This window comes from Coenobita brevimanus, chromosome 23 (genome assembly GCF_032717465.1).
Source record: "Coenobita brevimanus isolate Jiangsu-jjx chromosome 23, ASM3271746v2, whole genome shotgun sequence".
Taxonomy (NCBI): Eukaryota; Metazoa; Arthropoda; class Malacostraca; order Decapoda; family Coenobitidae; genus Coenobita; species Coenobita brevimanus.
Genome location: NC_136976.1, coordinates 64,315,644 through 64,332,008, shown reverse-complemented (window position 1 = coordinate 64,332,008; position 16,365 = coordinate 64,315,644). Strand labels below are relative to the sequence as shown.

Below are 16,365 nucleotides of genomic sequence, written 5' to 3'. Positions count from 1 at the left end.
GTTGATAATACTGTACTGTATTCCAAAATCCCTAGATGAATAGAGATGTACCAGCGGAGTGGGAAAAGTCTGCAGTTGTACTCTTACACATTCAGGGATATTATTCCCCATATACTCCCCATGTCTTACATTCTGCACCCAATGATGAAGATTTTTGATAAACTTCAGGGGATCAGTGACAGCAAAGATACGAGGTATAAATCATAATTCCCAAATTTAGTCATAGTTTGTTAATAGATGATGTACAAACGAGGGCCGTGAGAGGACGATGTGGAGATCTGTCAGACAACATGATTGTGGTAATCAAGATCAAGCTGAGAGGCGTGAGGTGAACCATGAGAGAGAGGAGCAGTCAGGGAGAAAGACTGAAAGTCGAGAAGCTGAGGATCAAAGAAATGGGAGATGAATATAGGAACAAAGTAGGGGAGGAGTTAGAATCAGTGTATTGAATTGAAATGGATCAGGACAGCCTGTGGAATGCATATAGGGATTGCTTATTTAGGACTGCTAAAGCGGTGTGTGGTGTAGCAAGAGTAATAACAAAGAAGAAACATATGGTATGGTGGGATGAAGAGGTTAAGAGAAGAGTGGAGGAGAAGAGGAAAAAGTGGCTAGAGTGGTTACAGGGCAAGGGTTTAATTGCAGTGGCTCAATTGGTAGAGAGGTGGCCTGCAGTCCTGCCGGACCCAGGTTCAAATCCCCGCTGGGGCAGGGAACAGTTTAAGGATTTGAATTTCGTGAAATCAGACTTTACTGATCTACCAGAAGACCTGCTGACATGTCGTAAAAATACCCCCACTAATACCAATACGCCAGTCCTGTATGAGACAGCCCTAGCATGTATTCAGTATGGACAGTGGGTGTTAGCGCTGAAGTGGTGACATTTAGAGAAGGTGGATGGTATGTAGGAGGACTACAGGGCCTTGGTAGCAGGCTGTGAAGCCTGTGCCCAGAGTAGGACACATTAAAAATAAATAAATAAATAAAAATAAAATAATTGAATATATTGAGAGCAAGTAGCATGTAAAGAGACTAGTGAAGAGGAAAAAGAAGGAGGAGGAGGATGTAGGAAGAAAAAAGAATGCAAGTTACTCTGAAAATAGGAAGTTATTCTGGAAAGAGGTGCAGAAATGTAGAAGTGACTATGGAAAGAAGTGGGACAGTGTGAAGGATGTAAGTGGTAGATTATTAACCCATGGGGATGAAGTAAGGACCAGATGGAAAGAATTTTTTGAAAGCCTGATGAAAGGGAATAGAAAGAACAGAGCTGCGTTAAACATGATAGATTGTGGAGATGTGCAGAGAAGGAATGCAGTGCCAGGAAACGTGACACTCGCACAAGTAAAGAATGCTGAGAAGCGGCTGAAAAATGTGAAAGCAGCTGGAGTTGATGTGTGTGCCGAGGTGATTAAGTGACGTGGAGAGAGCAGAATGAAGTGTTTGTTGGAGATACGTAAGAAGGCATGGATGAGTGAAACTTTGCCAATAGAGTGGAAAAAGGCTGTGGTTGCACCCCTGTACAAAAATAAAGGTGAACGAAGTGAGTGCAAGAATTATCGTGGCATAAGTTTGTTGGGTGTGGTTTTAAGGTATATGGAAGAATTATTATAGAGAAAGTAAGAGAGATATCAGAAGTCCTAGTGAGGGATGTATAGGGTGACTTTAGGAGTGGCAGAGGATGTGTGGATCAAATATTTGCAGTAAGACAGATAGTGGAGAAGGCTTGTGAAAAGGACCATAAGGTTTATGGCATTCATGGCTCTGGAAAAAGCATACAACAAAGTAGACAGAGAAGGATTGTGGAATGTTTTGCAAGCATATGGTGTAGATGGTAGGCTGCTAGGTGCTGTCAAGAGTTTTTATGATGGTAATGAAGAATGTGTAAGGGTAAATGGGCATTGTAAACCTTGTACACACCGAGATACAAAGTCTAGAGACAGTCGAGCAACTATGTATCTTGACTGTCGTGAGACAATCCAGATACAGACGGCGACAGTCCAGAGACACTTTGGAGACAAGGCAACTTTGTCTCTGGATTGTCTAGAGACTGTTGCAAGACGGTCACTAGACATTTCTGCTACTTTCTCGCTGGACTGTTGCTAGACAAGCGAAAGACAGTCCAGTGACTTTGTCTCCACTAACCTATCAATTTTTCATATTAAACTCAAGAAGTGATATTCCAGTCACAGGTGAAATGTATATGTGAAGATATACATTTATGGACGAATATATATATATATATATATATATATATATATATATATATATATATATATATATATATATATATATATAGCAAGCCCCCCCCCCCAACACGTGGGTTTCGTTCCAAATGTGGCGCGTTCTGTGCGAAACCGCATAAGTTTTAACTACAGTAAACTCTCACCGAACACGTTCTCGCCGAACGGGCTCGCAATTATACGCGGTTAGTGCTGGGATACGTATAAGACAACGTAAGATTAAAGAACCGTTATGAAAACTATAAATATACGCAAGAGAGGCCTTTGAAAGGCCAAATCCTCAAACATCAGCTCAGCACTCACGGTTTGTTTTGATCACGTGGTGTGATTTGCTGTACTGCTTTTCCACAGTACTGTATTTGTAAGTTAAATATTTACAGTACTGTTCTGGTAAGTTTATGTGCAAGTTAAAGTACAATTAAATAACGTTCAAGCAAGAAATACTCTTATAACCAGTTTATCTGATAGGCGTTGGAATATTACCTTTTTTATTTGTTTGTTAAATATTTGCTGTACTGCTTTTCCACAGTACTGTATTTGTTAGTTATATATTTACTATTCTGGTATGCACTTGTAAGTTAAAGCACTTACGGAAAGTTAAAGCATTAAATAAAGCTTTGTAACCAGTTAACCTGATTTATATGATTACCCACAATCGGTGCACTGTCAAAACATGGACGATTCCCCGTCAGGACAATTCGCACCCTGGATGATTCCCAGTCATTCTATAAATATACTTATATTAATTAATCAATACTTTAATAACTATATTTCAGGGGGATCCATCAAAGTCTACAGTATGTTGTCTTGTTATTGTTGTGACAGCGAACTGGCTTGACAGCGAATAGTCCTGAAACCATTTTGCTCCCTAGGTCCCCTATATGTGGTCTTTTGCTGTTATCTGCCATTGGTAATCAATATGAAGCACTTTAAGTGGTTAGAAGGTTTATTTAATGTTATGACCTACAAATACAGTACTGCACAGCAAAACTTCAACATGCATATATGTAAACACAAGGCAACATTCCGATGCCGATTGGTTTTGGCATCGGAATGTTGCCTTGTGCTTACATATTTGTATGTTGAAGTTTTGCTGTGCAGTACTGTATTTGTAAGTCATAACATGAAATTTAGCCGGGTGAGAGAAAGGTTAATAAAAAGTTAAAGAAGTAAAATACGAGATCAGTTTAAAAAGAGAGTGATCTCTTTACATACCGGTATTGCACCAACTAGCCGGTGTAGCATGATTCCGATGGGAGCACTGTGTAGTGGTGTCCCAGCTTTAGTGTAACAACAACTGCATCAGACCACGTCACTTAGTCATCGAGGTACATGTGCTTCAGTGAACATGTGTCTAATGCATTTGGCGATATGTTGCAAGTTGAACAATGAAGAATCTTGAAGAGCAACATGTTTGGATGAAATTCTGTTTCAAATTGGGAAAAACTTTCATGGGTACTTTTCAGATGTTTCAGCAGGCTTATGAGGAGGATTGTTTAAGCCATATGCAGTGTCACAAGTGCTTCCAGCGGTTCAAAATGGGAAGAACATCCACCGGAGACGATCCCAAAAATATGAATGGCCTTCCATGTCAAGACAATGATCATGTTGAGAAAGTGCATGCTGTGATCAATGAAAATCGTTGCCTGGCTGTCCGTGAAGTTTCTGAAGAAGAAGGCATCTGTAAAAGTTCATGCTACACAGGTAAAAAAAAAAAAAAAAAAAAAAAGATGCATAGTGTTTGCGCAAAATTTGTTTGGCTCCTGCTAACAGACGGGCAAATAGATAACTGTGTCACAGTCAGTCAGGAGCTGTTTGATTGTTCGAATGTTGATGAAAACTCTTTGAAAAATGAAACATGGGTGTATGGTTACCATATTGAAACAGAAAGGCAGTCTGCAGTGGTTTGGAATCACTGTGACCAAAAGAAGAATGTCAGAGTCACTCAAATGTGAGGGTGGTGTTGATTGTCTTTTTTTTATTGGAAGGACGCCGTTCAGGATGAGTTTGTTCCACATGGTCAGACAGTCAATAAAGAGTTTTACTTGGAGGTCGCAAAGCATTTGAGGGAAGCAGTGTGAAAGAAGAGCCCTGAGGCATGGGCAAACAAAACCAGGATGCTGCACTATGACAGTGCACCTACTCACAGGTTGCTCCTAATGTGTGACCTTTTGATGAAACACGAGAAATCTGTCGTCCCCCAGCCACCCTACTTTCTGGATTTGGGCCTCGTGGACTTGTTTTTGTTCCTGCAGTTCAAATGCACCCCAAAATGTCACTGATTTCAGATGATAAAAGAAAATTCACCAGGTGCACTAAACACACGTTTACTCAAACTCATTTACTTTGATGACTAAGTGACGAAGCATGATGCAGCTAGTGTTAGACGAAAGCTCAAAGTTGCTGCTACACAGCACTACTGTGGCAATCATGTTATGCCAGCTGGTTGGTGTGCTATGTAAAATGTTCGATTTCTTTTTGAGCAGACCTCTTGCTGTTTGTTGTTTTACTGCTACCATTAGGTAGATGAAAATTGCTTAGATAGTAAATTAAATGTCAGGACCAATTTGCCTGTCCCCGGACTCCTATGCTCCTCATGGTGCAACATAAGATTGGATGATGGATGGATGGTAAATTATGCATTCCAGATAATGCTACTGTGCTTTGGTATGTAGATGGAACAGATGATATTAGTAGAGGTCTGCAGTCAGCATACCATCAGATTTGAATGCCTTGCTATTTTGGTGTCTAATAATTTATATAAGAACAAGTTTTCAAAACCTTTTTGTTATTTACAGGTATTACGGGACATTTTCTTCATGATACCAGACCTCCTCAATCTCCTCCTGCCTCTGCTGGAACTCAGAAAGGTGGCAAAAGCTCAGAAGGTTCCCACTGCATACATAATATCAAACACTGAATTTTTTTCATCAGTATTACTTGTCTTGTTTGGATGGATTCTTTGTCTATTACTGTGATATTCTTCATTTTACACATGTTTCTGAAAGCAGAAAACTTTTAGCTTGATGATTATGATACATATATTTTATTACTGCATTGTAAGTTCATATTCATATCTGTATTTTCATGCTGTACATGTCTAACAATCTAACAGTTACTTTCATCTCATCCCAAATATTCTCTGATAGGCCATTATGAATGTAAAAGTCTTTAAGCTTTAAACTCGTGAATGATTGGTGTTCTTTTGCTGTTTGCTGTCGGACGTTAACTTCTCCACTTTTATTTTCCATGTAAATGTAGGTTTTATTCCAACCCAGCAAAGTCTCCCCCCTCCCCCCCCCCCACCTTTTTTTTTTTCCTCTCTCTGTCTCACTTTCAGGCATTCTTTGTGAAGCCTTCATTTTTATAATACATTCCTCCTCTTTGTTCATACCATCTTACTCAGCTTAGTTTGATCCAGAAGCATTTTCATGGAATTATTATTGTATTATTCATCCATCCATCCATCCAACATCCAATCCTACGTTGTCCCATGAGGAGCGTAGGAGCCTGGGGCTAGGCAGTTGGTCCTGACATTTAAGATGAGAGTGACCAGCCTCACTCATCCCTGAATGGCATTACATGAGCAATAAACCCCAACCACCCCTTGGATATAAACCTTCACTGGCTCAATCTGATTGGAGCACAATAATTACCCACTAAACCACCAGGCACCAAAATTTGGTTATTTGGTTACCACTCAGTGTAGTAAATGGTTTCCTGGTGTAACTTATCTTTATATTTTATTTGAACATCATGACTTCTTCACATGTTATACTGCTCATGTATACACATCCATTTATAATACAGTAATGCACTTTTTTTTTTTTTTTTCTAATCATATTTCTTGTTCAGACACTGGAGAAGTCTGGAGTTATTCATCATTGTGTATTAGTTACTTATTTAGGTCGCCTTCCCTAAGAATTTACTTATTATTATCTTCATCAACAGTACCTTTTACAGTGTTCCCTTTGCATACATGTGCAAGGCAGCTTTTCATTCTACTTTGTCCCTTACTTACTCCTGGGCTAAACCCGTACTTCAGTAGCATCTGTCAGCACATTTTCCCAGTTTTGTTTGGATGATGATGACAGTAAATTGTTAACATGATCTGTGTAAAGAGTCGTTAGTTGTCAGTACCTCATGGGCCTGACTAGAACTGTTTGCTAGCTAGGACTAGTCTTGCAGAAGCATAGCATGAGAAAACTGTCCATCTTTATCTATTTTATTTTTTATTTATTTATTTTTTTTCAAGCGCAATGAAATTTAATGAGCTTCTTGATTTTGTGACAAAGTTGAGATGATCCTTTTGTCCTGTCAGTATGGTAGTAGTAATAAGAATTGGTGAAGCAGTCTGTTTGTGGGTGCTGCAATTAGTGATTACGTGGGGGGAAGGAGATTGCTGTTTAGAATAGTTGATTTTTATTTTTTTTCAAATAAAGAATTGTAGTATCAAATGGCCACCCCTCATGGGATTATGACGTCTGGCAATAGATAGATAGATCTATCTATATACCTAGGCTGCTTCCCCAAAGGAAAGGGAGGTATCTGAGACAGGACGACACTCCCAATTTACTCATCCACTCAAACACATTCATTCGCATCTTAGTCCTGAAAGGGAGAAGGGACAGATCCTTACCGCACCACACTGCACGGGGGTCAACTGTGCAGTGCAGTCAGTAACATCCGCAGCAGGGTGCGACAGCAGCGCTGGTTTATCCCTGCCACATCATAATAGACCCATCCCCTTACCCGCACCTGACCTGATTATCTGATCAGACCAAATGCAGGAGAATATCCCCTCAGGGCTGCGTCATCAATTAGTCATTCACAACATCTCTACATTTATTTCTGTCACGCACAGCCATTCTTCCTTGCTGAACAGACATCCCTCTCACATCCAATGCTCTCTTCACACTGTCCATCCATCCGATTCATGGTTTCCCTCTCAGCCTTACACCTCTCACATCAGATCTAGTTATCTTTTTCACCAATCGCTTATTATCCATTCTCTTCATATACCCAAGCCATCGCAACACCCTCTGCTCAACTGGATCAGCCATCGCCTGAACAACTCCAGTTCTCCTTCGCACTTCATCATTTCTCACTCGATCCGTACGCGTCATTCCACACATACTCCTCAGACACCTCATCTCCATTACATTCAAACTTTTCCTCTCTGCTACACCCATATTCCATGTTTCAGCCCCATATAATGCAGTCGGTACCACAACACCCTCATACAGGCTTCTGTTTACATCCATTCTAAGCAAACGACATCTAAACACTTTTTTTCATTCCTCCCAACACCTTTCCTACTTCATTCATTCTGAATTTCACTTCTGCATCAATTCTTCCATCCACAGCAACATGTGACCCTAAATACTTAAAACACTCTACCTCCTCAAGCAACTTACCATTCAAAACGATATTCCTCCTCCTATCATCTACCGACCTCGTACACTTCAGCACTTTACTCTTATTCTCATTTACTTTCAATTTCGTCCTTTCAGACACCCTTCCAAACTCCTCTGCCAACTGTCTCAATCTCTCCTCTTAATCAGCCACAGTTGCAGTATCATCTGCAAACAGCAGCTGCTTCAGATTGTACTCGCTACCATCAACATTCACCAGACTCAGACCTCCACCTAAAACTCTTGCATTCACCTCCCTTACAACACCATCCATATAAATATTAAACAACCAAGGTGACATCACACATCCCTGCAGCCCCACTTTCATGGGAAACCAATCACTCACAATATTTCCCACTCTTACACATGCTCTACTATTTACATAAAATTTCACCCCTTTTAGTAACCTACCATCAAGTCCATACAATCTTAAAACAGTCCACAAAGCCTCCCTATCAATTCTATCATACACTTTCTCTAAATCCATGAATGCCCAAAACACATCCTTGCCTTTCGCTAATTACGTTTCACACACTTGTCTCACAGCAAACAGCTGATCCACGCATCCCATCCCTCTCCTAAAGCCACACTGCTCATCACCAATCACTCCCTCTGTACCCTCTCTAACTCTCTTAATTAACACTCTTCCATACACCTTACCTACAACACTCAACAGACTTATACCCCTAAAGCTAGTACATTCATACTTATCACCCTTGGCTTTATACAACGGAACCACACAAGCACTAGCCCAGTCAACTGGCACCATACCTTGCACAAAGCACACATTCAGCAATCCTACTAACCAGTCAACAATAGTCGCACCATCACCTTTCAGACATTCCACAGCACACCCATCCATACCTGCAGCTTTCCCTTTTTTCATCTCCTTTACTGCCTCCTGGACTTCCTCCTTTGTGATCAAAAAATCATTCAACTCTCCCAACACATTTATTCCTTGCACCCTTCCATAGATAGATAGATAGTATTTAAACAAGTCGGTTGTAGTAAAAACTTTGAAAATTCCAGACATCTCCCACACTCTTGACTCATCATTCAGGAAAAATAGAAGATAAGATTTACCATGAAAAGAAACAGGAACAGCTTAATGCCAAAAAAGAGAAAGTTCGGTATGACATACCGGTAATGCTTCCTTCTGCTTTATTCTGTGCATTTTTATCATCAGCCTATCTTGTTCAATATGTTTCATATATTCAAGTCATCCTAATTCATTCTTCTTTGCCTCATCTGTGCCATCCACCTCCTGTTTGCATCATCTGTACATTCACACATTTATTCATCTACCATATCTATTCAGGTAACTCTACATGCATTTCTCAGGTAACTCACCTTTACTGCCCTCATATGTGACTTGTTTCCATATGTCAGCACTTACTCTTATTCCTATTAACTTAGAGGAAGTGCCAGGACATTGTCATGCAGAGATCTGCTTCTCAGTTTTTTATTATTATTGTCTTGCATTTTGTATGGAAGAGTGTGTGTGACAAGGGTTTGGCACCCCCCCTCCCTGCTCTCTCTCTCTCTCTCTTTTGACAGCCATCAGATTGACTCCGTCTCAAAGGTTGTATGAAGCACACGTGTGGATAGTTATGTTTGTCAGGTGGAGTCAAGATTCTGAGGGCATGAATGGAAAGTGAATGGGAGTGTGGCCCATTTTCATTGGGAATGCTGTTGAGTAATCCTCATTCTGTCATGTTTTTCTACTTTCTTGCTTTGTGAACCATAACCCACCTCACTTGTGGGTGAGAAAAAGAGGCAAGATGATGATAACAGTGATAATTTGTCTTGCTTTGTGAATCATAACCCACCTCACTTGTGAATGAGAAGAAGAAGCAAGATGATAACAGTGATGATTTGTCCAATTCTGGGCATACGCTTGATAGTCTGTTCCCAGAAGCCCAGCAATCCTCCTAAGTGCCACATACAGCTATCCCTCGGTTATTGTGCACTTGGTTATAGTGGATTTTGTTATCACTGTAAGACGAGTGTCTGCACTCTTGCCATTATCGCACACTTTTTGACTCAAAAACATTGTTATTAAGCACCCGAGCTAGTTTCTGCCAACAATGATGGTTCATTGTCTCAGGTTTCTGATGGCTTTTAGGGATTCAAAGATGAGGCTCTGCTCTAGGAGTTAATTCCAGGTGGTGGAAACCACTAACTCTCCACTCTGTAGACTCATAACCCCTTAACTCAAGCCCATGTCAGTTCTCTCTGTGGCACCTGTTTCTTCCTTATTGTGTCCATTTCATCACATTCTATTCTGTCCATGCCTATTTGTATTTCTGATACACATCATAACAGTATGTATTTAGTAGCTCAAAAAATTTTTTAAAGGGAGGATTCAGGCTTGCACTTGGGATGCTGGTACCAGTGAGGATAAATCCCGTAGCTTCTGTGCTTTTTTTATCGTGCAATTTCGTTCTCATGCACCATGCTCTGTTCCAATTATGTGCTATAACCTAGGGATCACTATAATATAGCATATCACCAACTCCTTGTCAGTGATGTTAGCACCTGATACTTTCTTTACATAATGCATTTCTCATGTATTTAAATCCTCACACATTCCACAACAGTGTTCACACGTAAAGAACATCTAGTGTTAATGCCTTGATATAAAGTCCCCCATCTCCTTTATGCAGCTGAAGGCACTATATGAGGCTGCTTACAATACAGGTGCTGGCCAATGAGGTCATATCCATACATCAGAACGTGTCACTCACTCACTAACATAATTCAGATTGTCCATTTTACTATTTTTTTTACAGGCAGAGGAATTAATAATGATGCCCTGTTCTTTATTTTTTCCTTTGATGCAGTTTTCCATTTTTTATCTGTAGCTTGAATAAGAAATGCATTAGTTAACTACAAAAAAGCATAAATCTGCCTGGTATAATGAAGATGCTCAGTGACATAAGAATACATTCCTAATACATTCCTTGGTAGTATAGTCTCAGTTTTATTTACTGCATGTTATGTTAATCCTTTAAGTATGATGATGTCTTATTCTAGTTTGTTGTAGCTACTTCCATACAAATTTTGCAGATGTATATGAAGATGATGATGAAGTATCTCTTATGTTAACCCCTCTGTGGCCGCCAGCGTCGAATGATGTTTAGCCGATAAATGGCCACAGGCGTCATTTGAGCACGGCCTATAAAAAATGTCAAAAATTTTTGGGAAACGAACGAATGTTCTGAACGTTTTCAGACTGACGTACACTACACCCCCGTACATCCCATCAAGCATTTCAGAGCCTGCTGCTGTGATGAGTGGATTTCCAATTTTTTCACTCCTGGCCACACCTAAACAAGCACAATTGCACCCATTATCTCAACCCAGAAAGAAAATATCACCTTTGTCTTCCCTTGTGAAACACGCACAACCACCCTGTTTATGGTAATGAATAAATACAGGCATAAACAAAAAAAGCCTTGATAATAAGAGAAAAATACATTTTTGTCTTCGTATCTTCACCTATTTGCCCAGGTGGTAGTAGTAGTAGTAGTAGTTGTTCCCTAGGCAGTCTGGCTGAACAGCCCCGAGTCCCTTAGGAAGGCCATGGCCGAGACCGGGCTTTCCCACAGAGCTTTCAAAGAGTGTATGTTGTGTTGTTCGCGTAGGTGATTGTGTGCAATGCAGTCATCCATAATGTGCTTAATAGTATGGGGTGTTGTGTTGCATCCTGGACAGGCATCAGCGACAGAGTCATCCAGCCTCTTCTGGTACCTTAAGAGGGCTGGATGGTGCCCACATCTCAGTCTGGCCAGATGGACCCTGTCCTCACGAGGAAGATAGGATTCAGAAGGGTGGATGTCAGGAGGCCATGCATGCAGCTGTGTGTTGTCTTTAAGTGACTGAATGGAGCGACGAGTGATCTGAGTGTGGATATGCTTCTGGAAGCTGGTCTGAGGTGGGCGAGGGGGGAGAGATGACAGTATTTGTGTATGGTATCGTGTGCTTGGTGTTGTTTTGATGTTCCTTGGTGTGGGTGGATGTGCTGCCATGTACTGTGGTGGATGTTGTGGGTTTGTGGAGGCTGCAGCAAGAAACTGGGTACCTCTCATGTCTAGGTGATCCTTGACTTTGAGGACTTTGGTTTCTTGATGTAGGTGATCTGTGGGTGTAGTAGCTGTGCAGCCTGTGATTATTTTTAGGGCCTTGTTCTGTATTGTCTGTAGAGTGTTGTAGTGTGTGTTGGTGAGGTTAGAAGCCCAGGCAGGGCTTGCATAATTCATCACTGAACGTATGTATTGTTTGTATACTGTGGTGGTGGTTTCTTTGTTGTGTCCGAATGTTGTATGGGCAAGTGACCTCAAGGCATTGAGTCTTGGTGTTATTTTATTTTTAATGTTTGTGAAGTGTTGTTTAAATGACATTGATGTATTGTATGTTACACCAAGGATTTTGTGTGTGTGTGTGTGTGTGTGTGTGTGTGGTAGGGGAGTGTTGTTTATGGTGAGGTGTGGGATGTGACTGTTCTGCTGTCCAGTTTGTGAGAAGAATCACTGTAGTTTTGCCTGGGGCTGTTTTGAGCCTGTTTGTGGTGAACCATTCGTGTAGTGTATTGAGGTACGGTTGAATGATGTGTGCCCAGGTTTGTTGTACTGGTTTGGACCATTTGATACAGTGCGACTTGTAAAAAACTTTGAAAACTTTTGGGAAGTGAACAAACATCTGGGACATGAGACTGATCTTCACTTCACGCTCTCACACCTCATTTTTCAGTTCACCACCTGGTGCCGTGATGAGTGGATGTATGATTTTTTCACTCGTGGCCATGCCTAAACACAAATACAGTAATCCCTCCAATATCCGATGTAATAGAGCCAAAGGCATGTCCAGATAGTGATCCTGTCTGGATATTGGGCCCCAGCCTCCTGGACTTGTACTTATTGACCCTAACTCAGCAAAACACCTATACAACTCCCTCTGGACATGCATTGCACCTATTTAAGACCCAAATCACACCAATAAGGGACATAAAAGACTGAAATAAATGCAAAAGAACCATAAAATGAGGTTTTAGAGGTGAGTTTATACAATATTAAACATTCTGGATACTTACAACAAGTCCCTGGCTCCTGGACTGGTTTGAACCGCCAGTTTGCAGTCCACAGTTAATCCTTTGCACTTTAACTTCTAATTTCGTAACACTGCACAACACTGTAAATTCCCGTGTGTTCTAGTGGCGAGGTATTGCAGTTTATTCACTGTTTATTCACAAAAAAAGAGCACCTGTGGCTTGCATTGCTATAAGCATCTGCTCTCGATCGGAGTTAGGCTGTGACTGTTGATGATGGCGGGGTAACAGAGTTGCCAGATCGCAACGGCCACATTACCAAACTCCTCAGTTTTCATTACCATTTTTAACTTTCATTACCAAATTCTTAAAGCTAGCAGTTATTCTTCACTAATTATATACACAAGTTGAAATACATGTAATCACACTTCTTATAATTAACAGCATGTTGATTATTATCACACTATATAGGCTACCAAATTAATTAGAGAGAGCAAGGAATCCACCATCTCCATCCTGTGCATCCTCATACATGTGAATAATCCGTTTGGTATTGTATTATTCTGATTCATTACCAAATGAATTTTTCATTACCAAATTGGCCCACATTTGGTAATGAAAAATACTAAATGGCAACCCTGACAGGGGAGGGGGGAGGGGGTAGGAAGGAAAGGGGTGAAGGGATCATGGTGTAACAGCTGTTCGGCGCCATGTGGCAACTTCAAATTATGGGTGGGAAAAAAGTCAGATTTTTTTTTAATTTTTCACAGTTTTTCTCCCATTTTGGGAATATTGAATCCCGGGACAAAAACATCCGGTTATTGGGGATGTCCGGAAAATGGGCGTCCGGATATTACAGGGATTACTGTTAGTTATACCCATTATCTTGACCCAGCCAGAAAATATCATCTTTCTCTTTCCTTGCAAAACACACACAACTACCCTGTTTACAATTATAAGTAAACACAGGCATAAACAAAAAAGACATAAAAATGTCGAGGCGACTAAGAGGGTTGGCGGAGGGTTAGTGCCCCTCCCCGGAAAACAACTAAAAAGACGAACAAGAAGCCTCGGACAAGGACTGACCAAAAGATTATGACCAAGGACTGGACAAAGGACATGGTATGGATCACAACATGGAATGTAAGGGGTATGAATGATGAGGTGAAAGAGAGAGAGATTGTCCAGGTGCTTGAGGGTGCGACAGTGGATGTATGTGGAGTAACTGAAACTAAATGGAGAGGAGAGAATGGGAGTATGGATGGAGTATATGTGCAGGAGTAGGTGACAATGAGAGGGCAAAAGAAGGAGTGTGTATTGTTGTGAGTAAAAGATGGAAGAAGAACGTAAGAGAGTATGGATCAGTTGGGTCAAGGATTGCGTGGGTAAGATTGAAAGTTGGAATACAAATGTGAGCGATTGTGTGTGTGTATGCGCCAACGCAAGATCGTGCAAGCAGAGTGAGAGAAGAGTTCTGGACAAATGTGGAAGTGTGCATGGAAAAGTTTGGAAGGAATGAGAGAGTGTTTTTGACCGGTGATATGAATGGTAAAGTAGGGAATGTGAAGGTGGATGGAATAGTTGGTGAGTGGGGTGTGCCTGCTGAGATAGATGAGAATGGAAATGCATTAGTGGACATTTGTGCCGGGAGGGGGTAGGTGATAGCCAATACCCTCTTCAGGCACAAAATGATCCACAGGTATACATGGCAAGTGACGCGAAGGGTGGGTTGTGAACTGAATGAAAGGAAGGCAATGATTGATTATGTGTGTGTGGATGAAAGGATGCGAAGATGTGTAATGGATGCAAGAGCTTATAGAGGTTGGGGGAGTGGATTTTCCGACCACTACTTGGTGGTGGCCAGAATCAAGATCCAAGTAAGATGGAGAAATAGAAGAAGGGAAGGACGGGAAGAAGACGTAGTTGCAAGGAGAGTGGAAAAGTTACAAGAGCATGAGAAAAAGACAAAATATAAGAGAAGTGGAGGAATGATTGGGTAAATGCGAATTAAAGCAGATGGGGGATGTGCAAGGTGTGTGCAGGATATTCACAGAAGAAATATGTGCAGCATGTGATGTGGTGTGTGGGGTGAATAGAATCGGAGGGGGGTGCAAGGAACAGCATGGTGGAATGAAGAGGTGAGACAGGCTGTGGCATAAAAGAAGAAGAAAGCATACAATGAATGGTTGAGAAATAGGGGTGTTGAAGAAGTTGAGAGGCAGAAGAGAGAGTCATATGTAGAATGGAAGAGAGAGGTGAAAAAGATTAATAAGAGAGCGTGAGAAGAGAGTGGATGAGGAATTTGAATGTAAAATGGAGGGACTGTAAGAAAATGTTCTGTGAAGAGAGTAAGACAGGGTGGCAGTGACATCAGCAGAGGAGTGAAAGATAAAAATAGTAGATTACTAGTGGAGAGGGGAGAAAAAGTGAGCAGATAGAAAGAACACTTTATGGAATTGTTGAACATAGAGGATGGAAGTAATGCGAGTATAAGTGGCTGGGAGAAGGAGGGAGGTGAGAAGGCGGGAAGAAACCAGTAGCATACAAGTTGTGGACGCAATGAAGAAAGTCAAATTGGAGAAAGCCTCAGGAATTGATGAAATGTGTGGTGAAATGCTGAAGCATGGGGGAGAGATAGTGGTAGAATGGATGTGGAAGATGTGCAGATTGGCCTGGGAGGAAGGTAGAGTCCTGGAGGATTGGAAGTCAGGTATAATTATTCCCTTGTACAAAGGAAAAAGGGAAAAAGAAGTGTGTGGTAATCATAGGGGCATTTGTCTTCTTAATGTAATAGGAAAAGTGTATGGTAGGATACTTATTGACAGAGTTAGGGAAATAACAGAGGAATTAGTTGGAGAAGAACAGGGAGGCTTTAGGAAGGGAAGAGGTTGTGTAGATCAGATATTCATTCTTAGATCTTTAGTGTAAAAGTTTCTAGAGAAGGAAAAGAAGTTGTATGCGGCTTTCATGGATCTGGAGAAAGCATATGACAGGATGGGTAGACAAGGATTGTGGAAAGTATTAAGAATATATGGAGTAGATGGGAAGTTGTTGATTGCTGTGAAGAGTATGTATGATGGTGCTAAGGCCGCAGTGCGTGTGGATGATGAACTGAGTGAATTTTTCTCCTTGAAGGTTGGGTTGAAATAGAGATGTGTCATGTCTCCATGGTTGTTCAGTCTGTACATGGATGGAGTAATAAAAGAGGTACAAGGTAGGGTAGTGGATGTTGGAGTGGCCCTGGTGAGAAAAGGTAGTTTTTGGAAACTCCCTGTACTGTTGTTTTGCAGATAATACTGTGTTGTTGATTGAAGACTAAGGGGAGTTGCAAGGCTTGGTGGATGAGTCTGGGAGTGTGTGTAAGAAATGGAATCTAAAGGTGAAATGTAGGGAAGAATAAAGTGATGGTCTTTTAGAGAGGTTTAGTCAGTGAATGTACAGTAAGGTTAGATGGTGAGGATTTGGAAAATGTGAGTACGTTTAAGTACTTGGGTAGTGTGATGAGTAAGGATGGAAGTTTGGAGGGTGAAGTGCTTGAAATTCAAGGGTACAAGAAGGAAGAAAGGTTGCTGGTTCCTTGAAAGCAGTGATAAAAAACAGGGAAGTGAGCGTGGAAGTGAAAAAGTTACTACATGACAGTATTGTGATACCAACTCTAATGTAT

General features: G+C 41.0%; 1 protein-coding gene across 1 annotated transcript in view; it reads left to right on the top strand.

The window, feature by feature from the left end:
• The window catches only part of LOC145393018 (uncharacterized), a 63,429-nt gene extending 58,211 nt beyond the window's left edge, over nt 1-5,218 (top strand). The window contains exon 6 of the mRNA XM_080267339.1: nt 5,039-5,218. Within this exon, the coding sequence (XP_080123465.1) occupies nt 5,039-5,218 (180 nt within the window). The remainder of the gene's footprint in view (nt 1-5,038) is intronic.
• The last annotated feature ends 11,147 nt before the right edge of the window (nt 5,219-16,365 follow it).